This window comes from Adelges cooleyi, unplaced genomic scaffold (assembly GCF_023614345.1).
Source record: "Adelges cooleyi isolate 19-005CV unplaced genomic scaffold, UGA_ACOO_1.1 ACOO_flye_CR_arks_rails_tigmint_CR_PRNA_9, whole genome shotgun sequence".
NCBI lineage: Eukaryota > Metazoa > Arthropoda > Insecta > Hemiptera > Adelgidae > Adelges > Adelges cooleyi.
Genome location: NW_026096579.1, coordinates 12,672,763 through 12,697,702, shown reverse-complemented (window position 1 = coordinate 12,697,702; position 24,940 = coordinate 12,672,763). Strand labels below are relative to the sequence as shown.

The 24,940-nt window shown below is 29.8% G+C and overlaps 4 protein-coding genes across 9 annotated transcripts in view; all 4 read right to left on the bottom strand.

Moving 5' to 3' along the window:
* The window catches only part of LOC126846871 (semaphorin-2A), a 247,954-nt gene extending 245,986 nt beyond the window's left edge, over positions 1 to 1,968 (bottom strand). For both annotated transcript variants that reach the window (XM_050586705.1, XM_050586706.1), the window contains exon 1: positions 1,612 to 1,968. The gene's annotated coding sequence lies outside the window, so the exon portion shown is untranslated. The remainder of the gene's footprint in view (positions 1 to 1,611) is intronic.
* Positions 1,969 to 3,420: 1,452 nt separating this feature from the next.
* LOC126846876 (uncharacterized) lies at positions 3,421 to 6,486 on the bottom strand. Of its 2 annotated transcripts, XM_050586717.1 has the most exons (3): positions 6,165 to 6,486; positions 4,643 to 4,823; positions 3,421 to 4,543 (listed from the first exon to the last, which is right to left on the bottom strand). In XM_050586717.1, exons 1-3 carry the CDS (start codon positions 6,246 to 6,248, stop codon positions 3,468 to 3,470), a joined length of 1,341 nt encoding a protein of 446 aa, XP_050442674.1. In that variant the 5' UTR covers positions 6,249 to 6,486; the 3' UTR covers positions 3,421 to 3,467. The 2 variants fall into 2 exon arrangements, with proteins under 2 accessions (XP_050442674.1, XP_050442673.1); XM_050586716.1 differs by having other exon boundaries at positions 3,421 to 4,823.
* Positions 6,487 to 7,174: 688 nt separating this feature from the next.
* Positions 7,175 to 10,043, bottom strand: LOC126846874 (uncharacterized). Of its 2 annotated transcripts, XM_050586710.1 has the most exons (3): positions 9,911 to 10,043; positions 7,768 to 8,824; positions 7,175 to 7,679 (listed from the first exon to the last, which is right to left on the bottom strand). In XM_050586710.1, exons 1-3 carry the CDS (start codon positions 9,995 to 9,997, stop codon positions 7,582 to 7,584), a joined length of 1,242 nt encoding a protein of 413 aa, XP_050442667.1. In that variant the 5' UTR covers positions 9,998 to 10,043; the 3' UTR covers positions 7,175 to 7,581. The 2 variants fall into 2 exon arrangements, with proteins under 2 accessions (XP_050442667.1, XP_050442666.1); XM_050586709.1 differs by having other exon boundaries at positions 7,175 to 8,824.
* A 704-nt stretch (positions 10,044 to 10,747) lies between these two features.
* LOC126846869 (myogenesis-regulating glycosidase) lies at positions 10,748 to 24,660 on the bottom strand. 3 transcript variants are annotated; one of them, XM_050586699.1, is made up of 13 exons: positions 24,383 to 24,660; positions 16,532 to 16,684; positions 15,897 to 16,018; positions 13,760 to 13,910; positions 13,556 to 13,693; positions 13,158 to 13,471; positions 12,836 to 13,052; positions 12,468 to 12,738; positions 12,213 to 12,403; positions 11,967 to 12,135; positions 11,586 to 11,897; positions 11,311 to 11,519; positions 10,748 to 11,212 (listed from the first exon to the last, which is right to left on the bottom strand). In XM_050586699.1, exons 1-13 carry the CDS (start codon positions 24,527 to 24,529, stop codon positions 10,895 to 10,897), a joined length of 2,712 nt encoding a protein of 903 aa, XP_050442656.1. In that variant the 5' UTR covers positions 24,530 to 24,660; the 3' UTR covers positions 10,748 to 10,894. The 3 variants fall into 3 exon arrangements, with proteins under 3 accessions (XP_050442656.1, XP_050442657.1, XP_050442658.1); XM_050586700.1 differs by lacking the exon at positions 16,532 to 16,684; XM_050586701.1 differs by lacking the exons at positions 10,748 to 11,212; positions 11,311 to 11,519; positions 11,586 to 11,897; ... (7 more) ...; positions 15,897 to 16,018; positions 16,532 to 16,684 and adding an exon at positions 19,606 to 22,315.
* Positions 24,661 to 24,940: the final 280 nt, after the last annotated feature.

The window sequence follows — 24,940 nt, the reverse complement described above, 5'->3', positions numbered from 1 at the left end:
TTTATATAAAAACTTTAAAATATAAAAATATCTCAAATGTAATTCAAAAATTGATAATCGGCCTTTTAGCATCTCTAAAAAAACAAAATAAAGTGAAGTATACATCCTGCGGAAAGTAACTTTACAACTTGATTGGTATAAAAATGTATTGTTTCATTGTGTAAAACAATGTAAAGAAATATTATTATTACTACACTAAAGTATTATTTATTATCATTTAGTACACCAGAATAAGAATAAAAGATAACGTTTGAATGTTTACTTTTAAATGAAAGTAAAAACGTTTTGAAGCGTAAAAATATATACTTAAACTTTAGAGTTGTTACTCGATAGTGGTTTAAGCTATCCATCATGGGGAAAACATTGACAAACCAACGTCGAAAAGGAAACTTATTTTCAGAGAGTGTTAATTAACAGTTTTTCCGACTTCAAACTGTTTCAGCTCGTCATTTGAGTCAGCTGGAGGCAATTAAACTATCATAACGTTCATGGCGACTTAAACGCCTCAGCTGATCTTGAAGTTTACTTGATGATTTTCACACTAATACAACGAGTATGATTTATGAACTGACAAGCTGTTGGAGAATAAGTTATATAGTAATAAGCAATAATAATTGTAAACGTATTTATATACTATACATTTAAATTAAATAAATTAGTTAGAAAAATTCAACTTTGACGACAGTAGATATTATTGGAGTGACATATGATCTTCTTTTATCGATTAGACATTTTTGCAGGGTGATACTTTAATGTGTCAAAACTCTACAATTCATCAATTAGAAGCATAAAAGTAATAAAAATTGTTTATTATAATATTTTATAGCACAACAAAATACTTGTATTTTAAAAATACAATTTTATATAAATTAGTTATTATTTAATATTATTATTAAATTTTTAAATTTTATACTTTGCTGTCAAGTGTAATAAATTTTTTCAAGTTATTGTATACATTTCAAAGTTGAATTGTTCACGTCAATAAAACTTAAAATCATAAGTATATGAAAACGTGTAATTCTATACCGTTTAGTTACCCTAATACCCTAATTTCTAAAATGTACCTACACAAGGTTTGTATATATCAAAATAATACTGTATAAGTTGGTACAGTGCACAATTATTGTTTCTAAAAAAATCTAAAATTATGATGATTTTGCTAACGTTTCGCACCGACCGCCGTTAATGATACCTAAAATTACAAAATAAATAAACAGGCGTGATTGCTAGATAATAACGCGCATGAAAATTGCCCCAGACTTGGAAAATTAAGTTATTTACTGTATTAATTTTTGATTACAAGTTAAAATAAAATCTCTCACGACAGGAGCAAAGATAGTAAAATGTCGTAATCTAGCAATGATGCCCGTTTATATTTTAGTTATGTATAAAATGTCCACAATTTTACCCGAAGTGGTCCAAGTTTATAAAGACCATAATAATGTCCCAACATCCTACCGGTAATCTCTAAAAGTAAATAAATAAACAAACGAACGGCTCGACGACAAAGGCCGTCTACGCCTAACCGGTGACCGGTACCGGTCATCGGTGCTGTGTTTGACCAACTGTATTGTGCCATTATACACTATAGAGGATCGTAATGGGACGTACCTGTAAGTTAAGCGCCGGACGGCTATTTCCTGGATGCGGTCGAAGACGGTATTCCTTGGGTAGTCCTTTCCGGTTAAAGGTGCATAAGACCGTCGCGCCAAAACAATAATATTACGACAAAGGCGGCATTAGTATTTATAATACACGACAAACGAACGAGATCGGTAATTTACAGTATTAATGACGTAAAGTCAACACGACCACACCGAACGATTCAGGGTGGGGGGTACCCAAAATAGGCGGTTTTTTTTTATTTTTGTTTAAGTACGAACGCCAACGAGAAAATATTATATTACAATACTATCCACTCGGCGATAGACGACGACAGCTGACCGGCGGAAACAACCGTGTGGTGCACGCGGCGGCGACGAGCAAGCTGAAGTCGTGTACACATCTGCGGCGTTGCTGTAGTGTATACATGTTGGCCAGGCAACCGCCAACAACGCCGCATAGGCTGGTGCACGAACCCGATCTGTATAGCATCGCCTTCTATCATAATATTGTTGTTATAGTACATAATAATAATAATAACAATGTTATTAAGTTAATTACCCTATAATAGTAACAATACACAACATGTCCTATACTATATCACTATTACCGTCAGTGTATTGGACAACAATATTGTTGAACAACATATTTTGTAATATTACAGTATACCTATTCCTTATAACGTATTGTAAAACAATTTCATTATTTTCACGTGTAAGTCCTTAAGATACTTCATCTCTGATACCTCTCTCATTTCTTTGCGATTTTTATTTTTATTTTAAACGCAAAAATGAGACGTCTAGTTTAGAAACCGGCTAAAAGTCATTTTGGAAACGTGTTTTTTCTTAAGTGGCCACACTGTATAGTGTATTACATGATGTGTAAAACTACTATTGAATATCAATGTCTATAGATTATAACTAACTCAAACTGTGTTGGGAGAATCTTGGTTGGTTTTAAAATCGGCCATCTGAAGACATTTTTATGGTTTGAAAATATTTTCAAAAATGGCTTTTAGCTGGTTTTGAACATAGACTGCTCGTTTGTCAGACGTGAAAATAGTGGGAAGGGGCTTGTTGGCTTTCCATTAATATTATACATTTTTATTGAAATACTATTGCAACTTTGCAACTGTGACAATAAAAATAAAATAATTTTCTTACGTTATTAGCTGTCGTCCTAAATTGTTCCACATGGTTTTCTATATTGCTCATTGTAGTTTTTTTGTAAATGCACAGCACGTGCCTTTTTATGTATTTCACATAAAAAATTTACTGAAATTACTATTCTATTCTTCATCAATTCAAGGCATTTTCTCAATTTTAACCTGATCATTTTTTTTATCATCATTTCCTAATACTATTTATGCTACTAAATCCACATCCACATTCATAGTTTTAATTTGTAAAACATAACGCCGGTTCCAAAAAATTGGCCTTCTGAGATAAAAAAAATGTTACTAGCCTTTTTTAACGCAAAACAGTTAATGTCTAACCCGTTCTAAACTAGTAATACTCTTTTCTGATTTTACCTGCTACAGTACGTGGCTCGTTAACATTATCTCAAAGGCTCGTAAACCATCAGAGCTAGTATTTTCCCTAATTTAATTTTTTTTAGTTGTCAAAATAAAAATCTAACACTTAGCTCCATTGTATAATTCGTAATATAATTATTTTTATAACTATAAATGGATGCATATACAACGTTGGCAACATATTATAATATGTTTACATGTTATAATATTATTATTACACACATAGCAAATAATCTATAGTATTAAATTAAATTACAAATTTATATTTTCTTAAATTTAATTAAAAAGTGATTTATTTAGATTCTAAGATACACATAATCAACCTACCTATTTAGAAGACAAATTTATCAATCCAATCCACTTTTTCACTTGAACTAAATGAGTTCACTATCTTAAAATTAAAATTAGTTATTGCACCCATAAAATAATAATTATACAGCTTAAGCACAGTGGAATTGTATAATAAAGTTTGTTCATTTACTATAAAAATATTTTGTATCACATTACTTTCTATATAACGATATAAAGGTTCAAAAGGTATATGGTACTTCTTCAAAATATTTTCAAACTTATTTTTAACACTAGTTAAAAATTGATGAAATTTTGCCATGTTTATATCATCTTCTCTAAAAGTCAGATGAAAAATTATTCTTTGATAAAATTCGTCATCTTCCAAATTCATAATACGTAAAGTAATTAATAATGAACTTACAATATTTTTCAGATAATTATCAATATATTGTTTAGTTTTATTCGGATTTTCACTTGACCAATGTATAAATTTTGGCGACCACCTGTTTTCCTGGTAATTTAAAATGTGTCTCATAACGCAGTAAATTATGGTAATAGATACAGTGTCTTTGATGCCTTCAAAATACTGCGATGCCAAAAAAATGTCATGTTTCCAAATCAGATTAACGTTATTAAATATATTGCCCAGTGTGTAATTTAAAGGCTGCCAGTTAATATGACGGAAATACCTTAATCTTGGTATTAAACGTGCATGTAGATAGTCTTTAGCCCAAAAGATGTCAAAGATATTAAATTGATTTTCGTATCTATAAAGTCTTAACAATATGTTGTCTGTGCCTACCACTAATTCTGCTTCCATTAGCAATATGGTTGTCTCATTTAGTAGTAAATGTTTTATTGATGAGACCGGAGCGGTCACTACGTTTTTAACGTTTATGTATTTATTTTCAATACAAATATTTACAAACGATCCGATTATGTAATTCACATTTTGATCATTGCATAATTCATCAAGTTTCATAATGTTCTGATTGATGGCAGTCAACTTAATAAACACTATCCATAACCAATTAGCAGCGACCACCTTTCCAATGTAAAGTACAGACAACATTCTGCTCGCGGATTTTGCAAACAGCTTGATAGTGTGTTGATAGTCTAAAAAATGTTCATCATCATTAAAAGTCCCATTATTGTTTTCAGAGTTTGCCAATTTAAGATACGACAACATTTTGTAAACCACGTAAGCGTACGTACACTTTAAGGCCTGTATTTTTCTGTTAAATTTTTTATTTATTGATGCGTTCTGGCAACCTAATAATAGTTGTTCTTGTTCAACTTTTAAAAAACGTATTTCATTTAATTCCTTTGTTTTAATCAAATTTATCATATGTATTAACTCTGGTTCGTGAATCATTTTTTGCTGATCAGTGTTATGCTGCGAATATTTAATGGAAAGTGTCTTATTAACCAAGATTCATGTTTGCATAAAATATTGTAAGTCAATAACATATTTTGTTCAACTAAATAAAATGGTTAAGAACTAAACCGTTAAATTAAATATGCAGGGAAAACTTAGCACAAAAATCATAACAAAAAATATACGACTTTTAGTTGTTATTTGAGTATTTTTTTTTTACAAGATGGATTGACTTGTTTTCTAAAATGAGTATGTCAAACAATGAAATGTTTAGAACTCCAGATCCCAAAATTAAGAATTTAATAAAAAAAAAACCAGTGGGCAATAACTACACCTCCTTTTATGGTTAAAACTCAACTAAAATAAATGGATATTAATTGGAAACACGAACAAATTAAGTACCTAAAATTTTGATTTTAGTAGAAATTCAGAACTTGTTAACTTTTACAATCAGATCAAATCTTAAAAGAACTTTTACCTATTCTTTACGTTAGTAACTATCTAAAAAAATGTATTTTAAATTAAAAAATTCATACATTGTAGGGTTAACCCTCCGGTGGGCGCGCTTTTTTTATTATCATAAGAAAACAATGAGATAACAGCACTCAGTGCTGCCACGCGCTCGCCGAAGGATTAAATGATAAACAATGTTTTATTGTATTTGATTCACTCATCTGCTAAAATCTATAATAAATTATAATTCTAAATTAATTTGGCCTGCTGACTTTCAGAAGCAAAATATAATGATCTGTGTATACAATACAAGTTTAACATACTCAACAAATAAATATTAGAAATAAATGAAATATTAAGGTCAAAATTTTGATTATTTAACTTTATAATAATATGTTTAAAATATAGTGCAAGAGTTTACCATCAGAACATAAGCATTTACAAGAATCAATACATAATAGAATTTAATTAAAATTAAAATATAACAAACAATGGCAAAGAATGGTATAGACTAAAGAGTATTATAGACAGACAATTTGCGTCTGATACACTCAATATCGAAACAATTCCGGAATCAACTGTAATTTTAATATGAAAAAAAATGTAGAATATTTATGATGTTACAGAGCATAAATCAAAAATCTATCTACCTTAAATATCATCAATTTGGTTTGGGTCAGTTAGGCTTTGAAATATTAGAATATTATTCTAAAATGTTTAATATAATTCGACAAAATTAAATTGTTTATAGGTTAAGCTTTTCTGGTACCATGCGCATCATATATACCAATTACCAAAGAGTTAGGAGTAGGATAGGTTAGGTTATATAGTCATATAATTATTATAGATTTACTATTTATATTTTGAGTAATAACTGTAATTATTGATGTAAACATTTGTATTTACCTTGGAGGCTTTTATTCCCACGTCATACAGCAAACTTAGATACAATAATAAAGTACTAATGCATAAATTACAAAACCAGTTCATTATTACAACTAACAAAAAGTCGTTCAAATGTGTAAATTATAATTTTAAAAAACATATATTTTCTAATTCACCTGAACAGCATATTTATAAGACACTAGTAAAACATAGGTATTTGTACTCACTATGACGATTATTTGTACAAGCCAAAGGTAAATAAGTTCTTCAGGTGTTTATTCTCTACTACCATATTTTTTTAACAATCATTTTTAAAAATCATATACAATACAATATAGTTTAATATTTTATACAGAAAGAATCGATTCCATACATTAGACAAGTTGTATTACACTACTGTTAAAATAATAATTAAATATTACTTTGAAAACGTTCAAAATTAGTAAGAATAAATAAATAAATATTTTATTGTTATTGTTATTGAAATAACTTTAAAAAAAGCTTCAATCAGAATCTATGATCAGAAAAAGTATTAAATAATTGTATATAAACCAAAATATTATTGGTCTTAAATGTCTTAATACTGGTGTTACTACACCTGTAGGTCTGTATTAAAAAAAAAATTAAGCAAATTTGAATCTCAACTATGTTTTGGAAAGTTGAAAATATCATAATAGTCAGGATGTTTTTTTCGTTTTTGAAGAGAAGTATAAACTTTTTCAACTTTTGGGTGTATAAAATACCAGTGGTGTACTATTTTGTGATTTGTTATCTATAAGCCTACCTATTATATGAAGAAGCTGACACAGCGTTCTATCTATACTGAATTTATTTAACGGTTCATAAGACTTTATGAAAAAATGTTCGATCATAAATCGTTCCACAGTTTGATAACTATATGTTATGATTTAATTAAATCCAGATTACTACAACATAAAAAATCATAATTACTCTATGTTTAATACAATTATTTCTACTAAAAGATTGAATAATTTAGTAACATTTACAATATTAGTTTTGAAGACGTTAGGCTCATTTTTTTTTTAAATTTAAGAAAAATCTCTGTCATAATTATTTAGTTCACTTTTTTTGAAGTATTCGTAAATTGAGAAATTTACAGGAGACATAAACAAACGAATAATAGTATAGTAATTATTTAATAGTAGAGGCCACAAGTGCAGATCATATTTACTTGTTTTCAATATGTGGATATGCTTTAAATTCACATTCATGCTCATTAAAGAAGCTATATTTTTTAACCCTAGAGCTTTCGAATACTCTTTGAAATAAGTATAAAGTCTTTTGAAAGTAAACTGTTTAAATTGCTTTTCTGTTTTGTTATTTGTTGATCTTAGGTGTTCATCTATATCTAAAAAAAATTTATCTTTTTCCATTTTTAAAAATCGACTGATATCACTTAATACACCTCGTGGACTTTCTAAAAATTCATCAAGTAGTTGTGTATATATGATCTCTTTTGACCCCCGTATGTAAATCCACTTAAAAAAAGCTCTATAAATTGTGTGATATGGCCATCTGTTTTTAATATAAAACAAACTGTGTTTTAAAATACAATAAGCCGTTATAGATAAAAGCGATTTTTTTAAAAACTCAAAGTACTTACGTATAACAAAGTAATCGGTTTTCCACGTTTTGCCGATGTTTCCTATGCAAACACTTAATGCAGCTACGTAATACGAATATTGGCTAGATCGTAATATGTCATACCAAGGAAAATGTCTACGCGAAGGTACAATATTAAAGGGAATATTTTTTGAATTGTCATGTCTTGTCCAAAAAAACGTATAAATATTAAATTGTACATTATATCTATAAATTTTAACCAAACCATCCGAAGATTCATACAATAATTCCATTAACAGATTTCTAATATATTTTTCTGAATTCTTTGATGTGAATTGTACTTCCATTAGTTCGATTGGTTCTAAAATGTTATGATCCATACAATGCTTTGAATGATCGTGAATAGAAATTTCAAGTTTTTCATCGCAAAATTCATCAACAGTCATTTGTCTTACATTCACTGCGTTCAGTTTTATTGAAAAGATCCACAACCAATCAGGAGCGACAATTTTACCAGTGTACAATACTGATAGCATTTTTTGCACATTTTCAGTGAATAATTCAATGATATTTTGATGTTTTATTGGATGTTTATTTTCTCTATTCAATTTCTTTAGAACTTCAAGATCCTCATTATACTCCTCGGGCATCTCTGTCCTAAAAATGGCATGTGCATATAATTTGTCTAGATTTATACATCTCGTTTTGTCAGCAAACGTGACACGTTTTGCTTTATTATTATTTTTTGATTGTATAATTTTCATTTCCTCAACTTCCTCTGTAATGTTATTGCTTACTGAATTTTCCAAGAGCATTACATCATCCGACATCTTCGATTTGCTTAGACTTTTGAGGTGATACAACATGTATTTCACTATCAAACTGTAGGTGCACAACAAACATTCAATTTTTGTTTGAAATTTTACAATTACTTCGTCTTTTTCGTCATAACAATCAATATTAAATATCTTATTCAAATCGGACTCCGTGAAAATTACTTGAACATCGCCCATTGTTTTGATTTCGTTTATTGTATTGACAAATAATTTATAGCGATCAAGTTCACTATCGTCTAAAAATAGTTTAGTGTTGTTTTCCTAAAAACAAAATTTCATTAACATTTATCAGTCAATCAAACAAACATAAACCGATTAAGGATCGTATCGAGAAGTAATACAGGGGGGGGGGTAAACATTTTGAATGTCCATTTCTTTCCCTCGATAATTTTTCAAGTTTCAAATTTGACACGACACAATATGTACGTCAAAAACGACTGAACAATAACTCGACATTGCTTTAAAGTTAAACGGTTCCTCTCGGCAGGAGAGAACTATTCTCTTTTTTTATAAATATAAAATTAAGTAAAATTCACCACGTCTGTGCAGGTGAAACAGAAAACAATAAATGTTAAGTTAATAAAATATGTTAAAAAATTATTATTTATTTCTAGCATTATAAATATTGTTATTTCATTTTTCTGACTAATCCTAAACTAAAATTTGAATTTATCAGTAGTATAATTTATTTACCAAGCCAAAACTATGCTAAAATTAGTAGTTATACGTTTTACAGTAATATTTTTTAAACTACGACATAAGAATACTAAACGAGTTTTTCTTTTTTTTTTTTGGTACAGCTTTAGTGGACAAATTGTAAAATGAAATAATGTAACATTAAACATATCTTTAAATCTCAACACATTTTTGTGTTTAGTGAAAACCCATAATCAATAATTTATTATTAATTTAATTAAATTGTAAAAGTAAAACATATTACGATTTTAGACTGCAACCATTTCCGGAATATGGTTTGCAAGATGTATACATATGGTACATCTGTATATTCTGTAGCAGCATAAGCAACTCATAAGAATTTTTTTACGGTGCCTTAAGAAATTCAATTAAGAACAAGCCAAACTCAACGATGACTCCATTTTGTTTTCTTCTAACTTTAAAATATTTGATATACTTTAATCTAACAATGTTCTTTAGGTATAAATTAAAATAGCTTTATTTAAGTCATTTACTTCTCTTGAACCGTAACTTATAAGTTATAACCAATTATATTCAGATACATACTCTATGATTTAAGACTTCGCACCCTTGTGCTAAGAAATCATAAGAAATAATATGTAAGTAATACTTTAAAATTTAAGTTAATAAAAAATAATGCCAAAATCATACCTGTAAATTGTCATTAGAACATTCTAAATTACAAAAACTAGTGATTTGCAAGTATAAAACAAGAAAATAAAATTTGATATTACACATTCTGTCGTAAGACACTTAAAATTTAAAAAATAACAAGGAACTTCAAGTAACTGATCTTCAAATACAACTTGACAACTCCCATGAAACTTCGTATGGTTCACAACTGTTTATCTACATCATGTTTTATGTAAGAATAAATAATTTGTCCATTGTGAACAAAATATTTTATTACTTTTATTTATTTGGTAAATAACCATAGCAAACAATGCAAACATATCACATAATATACATGATATTTTTCATACAAGTATAAAATGTTGTGTATGCATGTGCGGCAGTTGTGGTGTATTCTTTTTAAAAAACAATCGCCATTTAAATTTGCAGATGCATTTAAACAAACAAATAAAATGAAAAACCAGTGAGGTATTATCAATGAGGATAAGTAATGTATACAGTGTGTTCGGTATATAACATGGGATAATTTAGTCTAAATAAATAATGACATAATTTCCTTTTATAACGACTACTGTTAAAATAATAAATTCAATAATTAATAATTAAATAAATTGCCCTTTCCTTACAACAGATAAACAAATATTAAATTAATTTAATCATTTAACTTGTTAGTTTTCTTTAAAGTTTCAAATTTTGAAACTTTTTTAACAATATTCATAGAATATCCATCGACTTATAAATAAAATAACAAATTCATGATTATCAAACTAGAATTATCTTTGTTAAACCAATATTGACTACTAATAATGATGATGATGATAATAATAATGATAATTGATCGTTTTTTTATCCAATTTTGCACATATTTTTAACATTGCATTAGTTTAAATTGTTATTTTTTATTATCTTAAATAAATTATGTTTTTAAAACATGTACTACCGTAAAGTTATAAATAACATAAAATACAAACTAAAAATTATTGTATGTTACTAAACAGTTCACTAAAATCTAGTATTATTGGGCATTTTTACAAAATATGCAATTTTTTCTAGAGGTATTTTATAGTTATGTATCCATCGTGAACCTTTTCTCAAACTACCCTCGATTCCATCTTTCCATACTCCAGCTGGTAGATAAACTTCACGCTCTGTAGCACCTGGTCTTAGTATTGGTGCTACGATTACTTCTTCGCCTACCGAGAATTCGTCTTTTACAATATAACAAGTCGTATCAGAAGGGTCTAGCATCCACAAAGGCCTTATCAGTGGTATGGCAGTTTCTAGTGCTTCTTGAACATATCTTTTTAATAGAGGATTTATCTAAAATACAAAAACATAATGATAAGTTTCGCATCTATAATAATATGCCTCTTAAATTTAATACAGTATAAAAAAAAAGTCCTAGAAGTAATACTCACTATTTGTTGGCGGAGAGACGTCAAGTTTTTAGTTAATTGGAGCACTTGTGGGTCACAGTCACTAGGTAATCTTGCATATCGTATTACAGGCAGAAACGTCGCCAATTGCATCCATCTCATTACCAACTCACGGCTTGCGTTTACGTTTTGCCCGCTATGTCTACATTCTTTCAACGATTGGGTTTCCAAGATTTCTATTGGCGGATTGTCTGATGAAAATACAATAGCATTTACATAGTTAATACGATTTCAATGTAAGCGCTTCGTTTACCTACCCGGCGATATAAGACCGTGCAGCGAAACGTTTTCAACTTGAAAATCTCCGCCAACTGGTCCGGGAAGCAAGAACGGATAGCCCACGATTCCGTACGTGAGCATTGTCGGTATGATCACTTGAAGAGAGTCCCAAGTAGAGGCCAAAGAAAGCAATGAAACGAAAATCGGCGCAGGTGGTCGGCTTATTGCTGAAGACACGCCAAAGACGTTGACGCTGTCCGACACGTATTGAGAGAATAATGATTTGTAATAGTCGGGATTGGTCAAATTTTCGGCGAACAAGTAGTGACGCGGCAAGTCGTAAGCAGACCCTGTAATCACCGAGTGAAAAAGATAAATTACATTATTTACCTGGCATGGTTTTGTAGAGGCGTTTGTACCCATATCCAAATAAAATGCGTCGAACTGATACTTCTGGACGAGGTCTTTGAGTTGCTGTTGCAACCACGGGCCGCACTTCTTATTCGTTATGTCTAACATCCCGGCACTGTGAACTGACTTATACCTCGTCAAAGCCGGTACGTTCCGTTCGTTTCCAACTTGCATCACCTGCGAGTACATCAATATTTGTTTATCATAGACGATCTCTTTTGAATAGAACTGTTATTCAAATTCGAAACACTTACTAGGATTCCCTCTTTGACGGCTGTGGCAAAATTTCTAGATTCTGTACTTATGAACGGCTGTATCGTGACGACTATGCGGAATCCTCTCCTGTGAATAATGTTTATCGTTTCTTTCATCGTGGGAAATCTTTTCTGATCCAAAGAAAAATCGCCCATTTCCTCTTGCCAAAACTCGTTTAACAGCACATGGCCTGCCAAAGGACCACGGTAAAACATAACTAAATTGCTTATACGAAAATGAATAAAACAATTTACCTTGCTTGATGAAGCCTAAGGCTATTATGTCCTCGGTGTAATTGACCATGGTCGATTCGTTCAGCAATTCCTTGGTGGTAGGCGCCAGCTGCCATACGGGTTCAGTCAACAAAGAGTTAATTATTTCAGCATCCGAAGCTTTCAAACCGTCCCACAACATTTTCTCTGAAAGCGCCGAGTGCAACGTCTTCATGTTCCTAGCTGAGCATATCGTGTAATTCAGGCTGGGAGAGCTGTCCATCTTCCTGTAAGCGAAATCGTCGTGGCTGGCCTGACATAAAAATACGGCGATAATATGAACTATAATAATTTTGAAATAAAACGATTTTGTCGTAGCATTAATTTTCAATAAATATTTTATTGTTAACCTTGAGACACAGTCTACTTTCGCGGCCGGCATTAACGGACACATGCAGTGGTGTGTCAGGGTGCACATTGATGGCTACTCCTTTGGAGTTGATAAAATATCTTCCGAGGACATTACCCCAACGGCGTTTGCCTACATGTCCGGTTATAAACGGAGACATTTCAATCCTGCCTAGCTGCACAGGCCACGCCATTCCCAATGTTCGTCCGCCTCCATACCTATAACGCTTATTATATCTTTACAAAATACAAACTATCGAAAAATTCAAGATTTTCTACAGCCAAGTACTATGTGGGGATGGCGTGCTACATTATTCGACTAACCAATGTCCGTATTGTTCTCCGTCATCGAAACAATCTACGGGACTGTGTTTGTCCGTCAAGCTGAACCACTCTACCGTGTAACAGTTCAACCCGTCGGGCCTTTCCTCGTGGGACAAATATAATCTGGCTTTTTGCATCCACTCGAAACACTGCACGTTGGGTGGTTTACTGTGTTCGGGCAAGCAATCGAACACCTTCTCCTTTTCGGCGAGCTCCAATCCCAAATGACCAAAAGCTATCTCGTGCCCGTCGACGCTGAACAAACGCAGGTAACGGTCCACCTTGTTGAATCTCGTGTACTTGAAATACGCCCTCTGTCGGTATTTCGTCGAACACACAATTACCGCATTGCAGACTGTCTATAATATTCAAAATTACAAAACAACTCCACCACTCACTTGCAACACGTGTCGGTCGTAATATACGTGCGCGAACTTCAATAAACAAACGATGGTGACGAACAAAAAAATAATGAACGCCCTCAATTTATAGTCGGATTGTAATTGCTTGTCCTTGGAGATTTTTTGAATATTCAACTGCGAACAATATCATAATATGCTGTCGACGAAACTGTTTTACGATTTTGATTTTCAATTTCATACCATTAGTTTTTCTCTCAGCAAGCTCGATATGGAATTCATGCTAGTCATGGAATTAACTGATATCGCGTCCCTGTCGTCCAGCGTTCCGTACTTATCCGAATCTGTTTGCGAAGCCATTGATGATTTTCGGACAGTCTGAATAATTGGCGACCTAAAAAACATTTTAATATAATAGGTATGTTTAATACACTAAACTTTGTTGTATAGTTAGACGTATGGCAACCACCGGTCTCTCCGAGATTTGAAAAACAAATTTCTCAGAGAACCATAGCTTCCAAACAAATGCATAAGGATAATGCCCATAATGCTGTACAAAATAAATCATACATATTTGAATATGTAATTTTAAAAAAATATATTTGAATATCTAGCAAGAAATTTAAATAAAATTGTATAATATCGTACTACATTAGTTAAGTAACTTTATGAGATAAATATTTCATATCACTAATAGTAAAATAAAAATTAATTTATAAGTTTGTATTTTATATAATATGTTAAAAACATTAATTAAGAACACTGATTTTATTTTTCTCCTAATTGGTATTAATTACTTATTAAATAGTTTTAAAAATAATCAAAATTTTATATTTGAGGAATATTACATTAAATATTATGTTAGTTTCATTTGAAACACTGCATTTTTTAACACAACCATATTAGTTAAATTAAATTTATAGCAAAAATATCAGTTTTAATTGTAAAATTATTGTTTTCTACGTCATGTTCTAAACATTTAGACTCGTCGAGTATGAAACCTAAAACTTAATAAATCTAAACTTTTTCCATTAGTTTTCTTATCATATGTTGAACATTTATTTAAGCATTTTAATTTAATTTAAAATATTAATTATAGTAGCGACACGTGCAAATTATTATTGCAACCATGAACAAACTTAAATAAAAATAAATTGTACCTACTCTTATTATAAAAGGTATTTTAAGTCTAAGATTATTTAAGCTCGGTTAAACAATTTGGGCATCGCTATATTCGAAAAACAATTATTAATACTTGAAGCGAAACATGGGAAAGCCATTAAACTACACCGAAAGAACCTGCAGGGACTTCCAACGGTGCAGTGATAGTTATAGCAATATTTCATACTGGTCTATTATAGTTAATATTGATATTTCTTATAAATAAAAAGTAATAAATTCTATCATTTTTAGTTTCGATTTAGACCTTTAGCCATTGGTTTATGTTTATTAAAATATTATAGTTTTTTGTACACTATAACATTGCTAACACTGAAAAGATATCTTCTGATAAAAATCTCAATTTATTAAAAAGCTTACTTAGTTTATGTTTAAAAGTGGTCACACATTTTTTATGTTCAGTTTTGTCTCATTAAAAATAAAAACATATAGACTTTTCAAGTGTCTCCATATAAACCATAAGTTTAAAAAATAACCAAAGCGCTGAATCAATATTTTTGTACTATTTTTAAAAACACTTGTTTGACTCACACATGTAATACAAATGTATAGAACGAAATTAACAACTTTATTTTTTAATTTATTTAAAAAAACCCCTAAAAACGGGTTTTACGTAAATCATACCAGAATTGTTTATTAGCTACAAGATAGGTTGACTTATAAAATACATTTTTTTAAATTTTTAATTAAAAAACTTATTTGTCTATTAGTTTGCATAGTAATATTCCATAATTCCTAGCGATCAATAAACCCCACTCCAACCAACATCCATCCCTTAAAATAATTGATTTTAATTATTTTTTACCACTCATTATTTTTCATGAAAAATATAATCGTTTACTTTAAAAAAATACAAATTCAAAATTAATTTAAAGTTTGTATTTCAAATTAAAACATTAATGTAGTAGAATACGGCTTTTACATCTCGCCGGATTGGCATTAATTGGTTGTTAACTTACTAAAGGAAAATCAAACCTAAGGAATAGTGTTTTTTAGAATTACATAGTTGACTTTTATTCTATCCGTTTCAACCATAGTTAAAATGCTACATTTTACTAATTTAAATTTTATTTGAAGTAAATTACCACTATTGCAGTTTTACACAGTATTAAAAAAAAAGTAATTTTAAGAAAGTTAAGATGTTTATACCTAAATTTAAAGAAATTTATTATCGTATTGCAAACTGAATTTATTAACTTACACAGTTTTTTGATGGTTGTGACCGACTCCGTGAGACCTATGGTTAATGACCACATCTTCCAAAATATCACTAAATGTATCGCTTGAGTCATATCCGTCCAACTTCACTCTTTCTGGCGTTAGCTAACATACGCAGATTATTAATCAAACATTGTAATAGCTAACAATTATGTACGTACCTATATTAAAACTTACAATATATTTATTTTTTTTAAAAAATAATAGGTGTACACACGTTACACAAACCAATATCACAAAAAAAACCATAATATAATACATATTATGTATACATAACGCTAAAAAATAGACATTTTTTTGTTAAATTTAAATCATTAGATTTGTTTGGACTAATTCAATGTCTCTATTATAATGAATGTTACCGTATACTTAGGAGTTATTTTAGAGAACTATATTTATAAGACATCATATTTTGGTTTCATAAATTATTATCTAAAATAAATTAGATCAAATATCAAAGTACTTGAGACATATTGCATTATTAATATAGCTATATAGGTAACTTTAATGTAGTCGATTCATCCCGTATGCCTTTCCATGAGAACAAATACTTCGTTGTTTACCCATTTACTAGAAGAAAGGGATCTAAAGACCATCCGGAATATATTAATTTCTTACTTGAGGATCATATTCGTCTGGTTCTCCGTTGAAATCGCCGATGCACCAACTGTGGTCAGACAGATCGCCAGAAGATTCGCTGGAACCTATGCGAAATGGAGTAGACATTGTGAAAGTGTAGTACACTGCCAAGAAATGAATGATTAATCCGTCCTAAGAGAGCACATGACTGGATTATATCAAAACGTCGTTTATAAATTGTCGTCAATTGAACGCGTGTCCTCGTAAAGGCTACGTTCACCACAAATGTTTAAATGTTTAATGTAATGCCTAAATCCTAATCCAGAACATATAACACCACACAGTCCATTTTAGTAATTGTATGACTAATCAAACATCATATAACTAAATCTTCGAAGCCAAACCCCCGAAAGTTCCACATTAATTTATCATTTGCTTAGATTTGAAGTAAGTATCAGACATGTATAACTTATTTAATAAGACAAAAATGTACGGGCACTTTTAAATTTTTACCAGCAGTAATAAAAGTAATTTGTTGTACACGAAAAACATTTCTACGCTTTTTGTACGTCTCTTGTACATTATAAAATATCACTAAAAAGTTTTTATATATATTTTCCTTGCTCGGTTAGGTTTACAACATACAATGGATAATTTCATTTGACTGTAATACGTTTTTGACGTACTTTGTTCTTTTACCTTTAATGTTATTATTTCAGTTTTTTGACATTCACAAATACTTGGCGATTTTTCACTTAGTACGTCACTTCTTATTATAATAAAAGTAGTATTGTAATATTAAGTGACGTACTGAGTATTTTAATATGTATTTGAAAAATCGTTTCCCCGCATTTCACGAAACTCAGCCTTTGTATGTAAATAAGGGAAGAATGCAACCGATGATATAAATGTTAATATTCTGTACTTTTAAAATATATTCAAATGTAAAAACTATTGATTTTGATACAAATAAAATAAAAAAATAGGGCAAAGTTGGAAGTTAAGTTCATATTGTTAGAGGTTTAGTATTGCTGGGTATTAATAACACAGAAATTGAGTCGATACAAACTAATAGTAAAAAGGTTTTAAGCTTACACAACAAAAATTATTAATATCAGAAATTACTACAATTTGTATGAAATAATTTAGTTTCGTTGCAACTGAAGAAAGTATTTTAAGTATAATCCTGTATTACAATTGAATCGAAGAACATCATGTAGATAGATAATTATTCCCTTATAACGCTCCTTTTTTTCAACATAGTAGTAAATCCAGTAATTCTAGTAAAATTGTTTTATCAGTCGTTACAACCGCAATGCCTATAAGTATATTTAATCTAAAATTGTTTAACTAAGTGTCTCAGATATTTTAATTTATAATAAAACAAATACTCTTAGCTCAACATAAATATTTTTCATTTTGTTTAGTTATTATTGACAAAAAAATATTTTATCTATTTTTATAATCATGATGAGTACACTTCATAATGATAATGTATATTGTGAAGTATACGATTCTCGTTGAGTGATATTCATTTTAGTTTCGACTTTTTTACGAAATTATTCTGTTTTAATTTGGTATATTTTTTGTTATGACTGTCTTTATAAACCTATTACTATTTTCTAATTGTAAGTTTATTTTATTTTTTCCATAAATAAAATTGTTTTTAATGTAAATAAACATTTTTGTATAAATACAACCTTTTTATTATTGTTATACATGTTATTAAATAGAAGTTTTGTTGAAAAGATCAATGAATATCTCAAAAACTGTTACGACTGTTAAGTCTTTACTGTTGTTAACAACGTAATATGTTTTTAAATTTGTTTTTTCAATGCAATTTCCGTTTTGTTGGAAATAACCTGAACTATAACTTGTGAAATGTATAATAGTTAAACAAATTAAAAATCTTCATCGTAAAATGTTATTTGCTTTATAAAAATATCAGTTACACATTATATTTTGATAAACTCTAAATATTAGTCAAGATCCGTGATGTTAAACATCCCAACAATCTGTTCTCTCATCTTTACATCAACACCACAGGGGTTGTTTGGGCTGGCGTCCAAAAGGATCGAAAACCGACCGAGTAACGTTATGGGAATTTTGTTCAAACAAAAAATCTGAATACAAGATTTTGGCTGCTCGTCAAATAGAAGTAAAGGCAACGCCCACTATAACTCACCAAGTTATGGTAGCAAGGATCGTTCTCTATCGATACACATTGACGGTGACCATTAAATCTATACAAGGAAACATAAATTAATTATACAGATCAAACAATTATTTCGATATGTCGCCAAAGAGTGGCCTAGTGCAGCATTACGTTTACTGGGCGACCTAACTTAACCGTATAGGTAGTCAGAAGGAGTAGCCTAACTCTTTTCCAGCATAAATCCCTGTTTTTTTTCGGTAGTCCATTTTGGAAAATTTTACAGGATGGCAAAAAAACAGAAGTTTCAAGTTTTCTCTAACATGTCAATTTATACAATACTATTATCATTATATTCTAGTATAATATTTATATGGTATTCTAAACTTCCGCTCAAGAAAAATGGGATTTATCCCGTTTTGAAAATTCAGACCTTATAAGAAAAGTCTTATGTAAGAGGTAAGTTATAATAAGGAAATTCGAAACTGACCGTCTTTTTAGTCAAAACACATCATTTTTTGTCCGCTGTACAGTAATCCGATAAGTAATCTGAAAACCGATTTGAATAAAGTATATTACCTAACTTGGCATTCTGTTTTTCACTTTGTCTATTTAGTCACAACAAGTATGTAGGCGCAGGGTTATCTGCCATACAAATTATACGTTACAGTATTTAATACATTTGTTTAATTTTTATAATCGATTTGTTGATACTATTATTCGGATCACAGGCATCTTAAAAGTTTTAAATATAATGTTAAATATTTTTCACTCATTATTTTTCCTTCCACCAACTATACCATCAAAAAACCGGTACTCCTCCTAGTCTTCGACATTCTCAACAAACATTATTCACATAAAAATGTCATAAAATCCTATATCGAACACTGAAAAAAAAAGTAAATGTTATTTTAAAAAGAATAAAAAACACAAAACAAAAGTTATTACAGTATTTTTACTATAAACGCAATTTATAAATTATTTGTTTTGATTCTATTAAAAAAACACACTCCCAAAAATATAATTAAATAGTAACTGTCTACGAAAAATTAAAAAAAAAAATTATTCAACAAACATAAAGATAACAATGTAAACACTACGCACGAAGACTCTTATATGTCTTAAAACTAAATATGGCGTATATATATTATTTTACACAGGCTTATTCATTATAGTAGGTATAATGTGTGAAAGCTATTAAATTCCCTTAATAAACACCGTTTCAACTTTATTTTTCAACTTTGATATAACCGACTTCAATAGCTTCCTTTCCATGTTCTACATCATTTTCACCCATTGGCCATAAGTATCTTTTAATTTTTATTCCCATTAAACAATCCAGCCATTATACCCCACGGCACGCTGTTTTTTGTTTTATTGATCTTGTCGTCTTCTTTCGACTCTTCTTTAAGTTCTACTTCGTTTTGCATCTTTTGATTTTTATTCCCATTAAACAATCCCGCCATTTTACCCCATGGCACGCTGTGTTTTGTTCTATTGATTTTGTTGTCTTCTTTTGACTCTTCTTTAAGTTCTACTTCGTTTTGTATCTTTTTATTTTCATTGAAAATCCCCCCCATTGTACCCCATGGTACGTCGTTTTTAGTTCCATCTTTAAATCTTACTTTTTTTTGTATCTTTTGATTTTCGTTTCCATTGATCGATCCCGGCATTCTATCCAATGACAAGCCGTTATTTGTTTCATTGGTCTCGTTGTCTTCTTTTGACTCTTTTTTAATTTCTATATTATTTTGTGGTATTGGTTTATTTATTCCTGACTTATTGTTTATTGGCACATCGTGTCCATATTTTTCAGTTTTTAAGTTTTCTTTCTTGTAATTTTCATTTATTGCATTATTTAATTTACTGTGATTTTCCTTTTCATTTGATGAGTTGTTTTTGTTTGTCCCCGAAAGATCATTGCGTTCTTCTTGGCTTATTCCGATTTTATTTGAATATTTTTCATGTTTCTTAGACTGTAAATCTGAGATGAACATGATTTTTGAAACTTTTTTTGGTTGATAAGCACCTTTAGGTTTGTTTTTTTCTATACTTTCAAAATTGGTTTTGTTTAAACTCGTACTCTCTTTTAGATTTAAGACATTCTTATTATCAGTTTTGTTTGTTGCTTCACCTAATACATTTATTATAGGTTTTACGTCTTCTCTTTTTTCGTATGTAACCGGAAAATTGCTTAATTCTTTTCTTTTTTTTTCACCAGATATTGTAATATGATTAAAAGGTGTTTTATTTAAGTACAACTGATTTTCACGAAGTTTACCGAATTGGTCCAACCAATTTTCAGATTTACTCGTAATAAAAAAATTTAACATTCTGAACTTAATTGGTGCTATTGATTTTTTTATTGACTCAATGTAATAATTGAACTTATTTATTCCTAACCTTTCGTTTGGTAGATACTGAAGATTTATTAACTTTACCCCAAACAACGAGGGGGTTTTGAACTTTGTCCAATTTTGTGGGTTCACAGTTGCACCCATCGAAATCAAATTATAAAACACTTTATTTTGGGCATCTTTTATATATTTGTCTAACGACTTTGTATCTAAATGTTTTTTATTTTTTAAATCACTAATTAGACTCTTAAAATACTCATTACCATGCATATCAAGAAAATCTACAGCTTCCTCTATCGAATTTAATAGTAATCGCAAATATTTCCTTGATATTTTCTTTTGGTCTTCTGAAAGTGGTTCTTTCGTTTTGTACGTATTTCTCGAGTAACTCAGCAAATGTGTCCAAACGCAGTCGTACAAAGCAGTTGTCATCATGCGTTTTAGTAATCCATAATAATAACCCAACTGAAAATGAGAACTGTGACTTTCTTGATGTGGGATAAATTGTGAGTAGTATAGTTTCACGTTATATTCGTCCCGGATAGTAGTCATTTCTGGCAACTCCGGAATAATCATATTGGCGTTCCCTTTAAGTTGAGTTAGAAAAATATTGCTTGTACTAAAGTGACCTGAAAAGTCATAACATTTATTTGAACTTTGATCTTCTAAAAGTTTTACATCCACTAATAATTTTACAACATTCCGACTAAAATATTGATCTTGGCCAAGTATCTCTTTTGGCATTTCAAAAAATTGCATGTAGCCATGTCTATTGCACATTTCAACAAAATTCGACATTTGTTCTAAAGAGGTCTTATCTCTAAAAAGTTCGATCAAAGGGATCGATTGATAATCGATGGCGCTCAATTTCATATAAACGTTCCACAACCAATTGGCTGCAACGGCCCTACCTATGTATAGCATAGACAACATTCGAGAAATGTAGTTTTTTAAATTTCTTACCAACACCTTTGCTTTAATTATATTCACGTCTTCAGAGTCGTTTACAATTCCCATTGCATCTTTTCTGCCAGCCGTTGACTTGTCAATCAAAGATTTCAAATCGATCAAAGATTTGTGAATGATATAACCATAAACGCATTTCAGTGATTGGATTTTTATGTTCAGCTTATTTTTCAAATCGTCCGTATCTAATATTTGTCTGTTTTTAGATAGATAAACTAATTCCCCGTCCGTAAATTCAATTGATGCGCTTTCTGATGTTTTTAAACTGTTTAAAAATTGCAAAAACAAAATATCATAGTTCGTCTTTGGAGGTCCTTCAACGTTCATTATTTCATCTGATGTTCGTTTCTAAAAATTAAAAATAGTAAATTCAGGTCGTTTGAAGACACATTTTGCTGATATTAATACAAATATTTGAACCGTTTTACAGTTTTTAATTAAACAAAATTCAACACAATAATTTTCTTAGTAGCAGCACGATTTGTCATGACGAGGACGATAATTGTATTTAATGTCATCTAATAGATAAATAATCTATTCTGTTTAATCCTAATTAAAATCATATTTATTCAATACAATACTTCATATATTGAACTAATAGAAAAGAAATTCATTTGTTTATCGTTTGTGTTGTAACTTGTACCTATGGACTCTTATCGAAGTGTTTTCTTGTGAGTGATGAAAGGTAAACCGTTCAGACTTCAGTCTTGCTGACCTTTGATCATCCCGAAGCCACTATAAGCCATCATGTCTCATCCCCATTATGCTTACTTTTTATAAACGGTAAAAACAGTTGTTTCTTACAATTTCGCTAAACATAACTAAATTAATAGACTGTTAAACCAGCAAAACTGCTGGGCCATATAACTACCCCCAAAAACGAACTAAAGAAAAGGTTTCCACCCCTCCTAGGAGTAAAGCAAAAAGCTGTCACGCATTTACAGCTAATTACAAATCTATATACCTACTACATTTTGCAATAACACAAGCAAGGCGTTCCCCGAAAATTAGGCAACTAATTATAATATATTATCCTATGAAAAGAGAAATTTTGAAATTTTGTTTTTTTCCTAATGATTACTCCAGTTATAGACACTACTCTTTCATAACAGAGAGTAAAATTATGATCCCTTTTTCCGAGGTCGGTTAATATTAATTTCGACCTAAATCTATTTATACGAATTTTAAAGACTCCCGACCTAAAATTATTTTTACTAAATAAAATAATTTCAACCTAAATTGATGTTTTGGCGTTTTCATCGAAATCAACTTTGCCAACAAAGGTCCCTTTCTGCTTTCCACATCACATATTTTAATTAGTAAATCCTCGTGGAAACCCTATACATTATACCTATATACAATGTGAAAATGCAAAACTTTTATTTCAAATTGAATTGATAGGTAATTTATGTTAAGAATATATAGTAAAATACTGTTATACAACATATTACTTTGGAACATAACTTGGAAAATATTTTAATATTTTTGTTTTCGCGGCCAGTTTTTTTGTTGAAATGTAATTTTTTTAAGAAATAGTTTTTTTACAGGACACAAAGATTACCGTTTTTTTTTTCAATTGCAAAAATTACAACATTTATGGTTAAAAAATCAATAAAAGTTACTAGTACTACGGCTTTGGAAATTGAAGATCCACACAAATTGTAAGACATCATCAAAAAAAAAAAAATCATATTAAATTCTCGTCGGATTCTCGTTTCACAAACCGTAATCGTTTACTACCGACAAATACGACCGTTTATAGTCCATTTTGTCTTCATCCGACTCTTCTTTAAGATCTACTACGTTTTGTATCGGTAAACTACCGACAAAAAATGGCTTAAAACCGCGATCTGCTCAACTAATATTATTCATCAATTTACAAAAAAATGTTGACCTATAATATTGTATTAATAAATAATTTTCTGTTCAATCATTGACGCAGTTAAAAGTTTAACAAAATTTGTAAGTATTTAGAATTTTTAATTTAATACAAAAAAGATTCAAAATTAATTAATAGTTAATAATTTTATTTACCTAATCAATAAAAATGTTTAAATTACTAAAACTATGAGGTTATACTATCAAAAAATAATGTGATACTGTGAAGTTAGACCAAACTGAAAAAATACGGTGAACAAAAATACATATAAATTATTAATTAATTATAAATATTTGAAAATCAGACGTAGGTACTTTTCCAAAACTTCTAACCATCTTGAATAAGTATAAATTATAATCCAGTTGAGTGAAAATAAATATCTGACCATAGAACCAAACAAGATTCTATTAACATAATTAAATGACGAACGTTATTAAAGTCCTTGCTCCTTAATTATAACTTTATTATAGGTAAACACAAGACGAATCGTTGTATGAGAACTAAGCAATAAGTTTTCCTAAATTTAATATTTGTACCTCTTCTATTAATGCTACAGGTTCGTCTTGCACGGCCTTCCTTTTTCCTTTGAAACAAGCTCCGAAAGAACATTTGTTTGCAGAACTTGAAATACTTGCCGTGCAAACTATAAGAATTAGTGTAACGAAACATTTTAACCGTACCATTATTTAGCCAATCTGCAAATACAACGTATAAACTAATTATGAACAGTTAAATTTCAGCGAGCACTTGCGAATTTTAAAATGAAATTATTAGGCTCGGATCTATTATGTCAACAGAATGCATAACGCACAACCGATTGACAACAGAGGTTTTTAAAATAACCCTTTATGTTTGACGATAATATGTAAATTATAAAACAAAATAATGAAGGTTATTATGACTATTTAATAACACTTGTAACGAAAGTTCTAGTACACATGGGTACCATATTTTTCAGGTCGTTACTCGGTTTTGTAGTCTAGTAAATTTAATTTTCGGTAACTTATTCAAATTGAAATAAGCTCATAGGTATATTGATTTTAGCTGAATATTTTAGTTAAGTGCGTTTTATATTCGCGGGTCGTTGACCGAAC

What these genes read in the sequence shown, in the direction of transcription:
- LOC126846876 (XM_050586716.1), bottom strand. Translation starts at nt 6,248, where the DNA reads ATGAACTGGTTTTGTAATTTATGCATTAGTACTTTATTATTGTATCTA. An exon ending in TGGGAATAAAAGCCTCCAAG is followed by an intron (nt 4,824 to 6,164) that starts GTAAATACAAAT and finishes AAATATTCGCAG; the next exon opens with CATAACACTGATCAGCAAAA.
- LOC126846874 (XM_050586709.1), bottom strand. Translation starts at nt 9,997, where the DNA reads ATGTGTAATATCAAATTTTATTTTCTTGTTTTATACTTGCAAATCACT. An exon ending in GTTCTAATGACAATTTACAG is followed by an intron (nt 8,825 to 9,910) that starts GTATGATTTTGG and finishes TTTTGTTTTTAG; the next exon opens with GAAAACAACACTAAACTATT.
- LOC126846869 (XM_050586699.1), bottom strand. Translation starts at nt 24,529, where the DNA reads ATGGTACGGTTAAAATGTTTCGTTACACTAATTCTTATAGTTTGCACG. An exon ending in AAAGTAGACTGTGTCTCAAG is followed by an intron (nt 12,739 to 12,835) that starts GTTAACAATAAA and finishes TTTTTATGTCAG; the next exon opens with GCCAGCCACGACGATTTCGC. An exon ending in CGCATTTTATTTGGATATGG is followed by an intron (nt 11,898 to 11,966) that starts GTACAAACGCCT and finishes CGGTGATTACAG; the next exon opens with GGTCTGCTTACGACTTGCCG.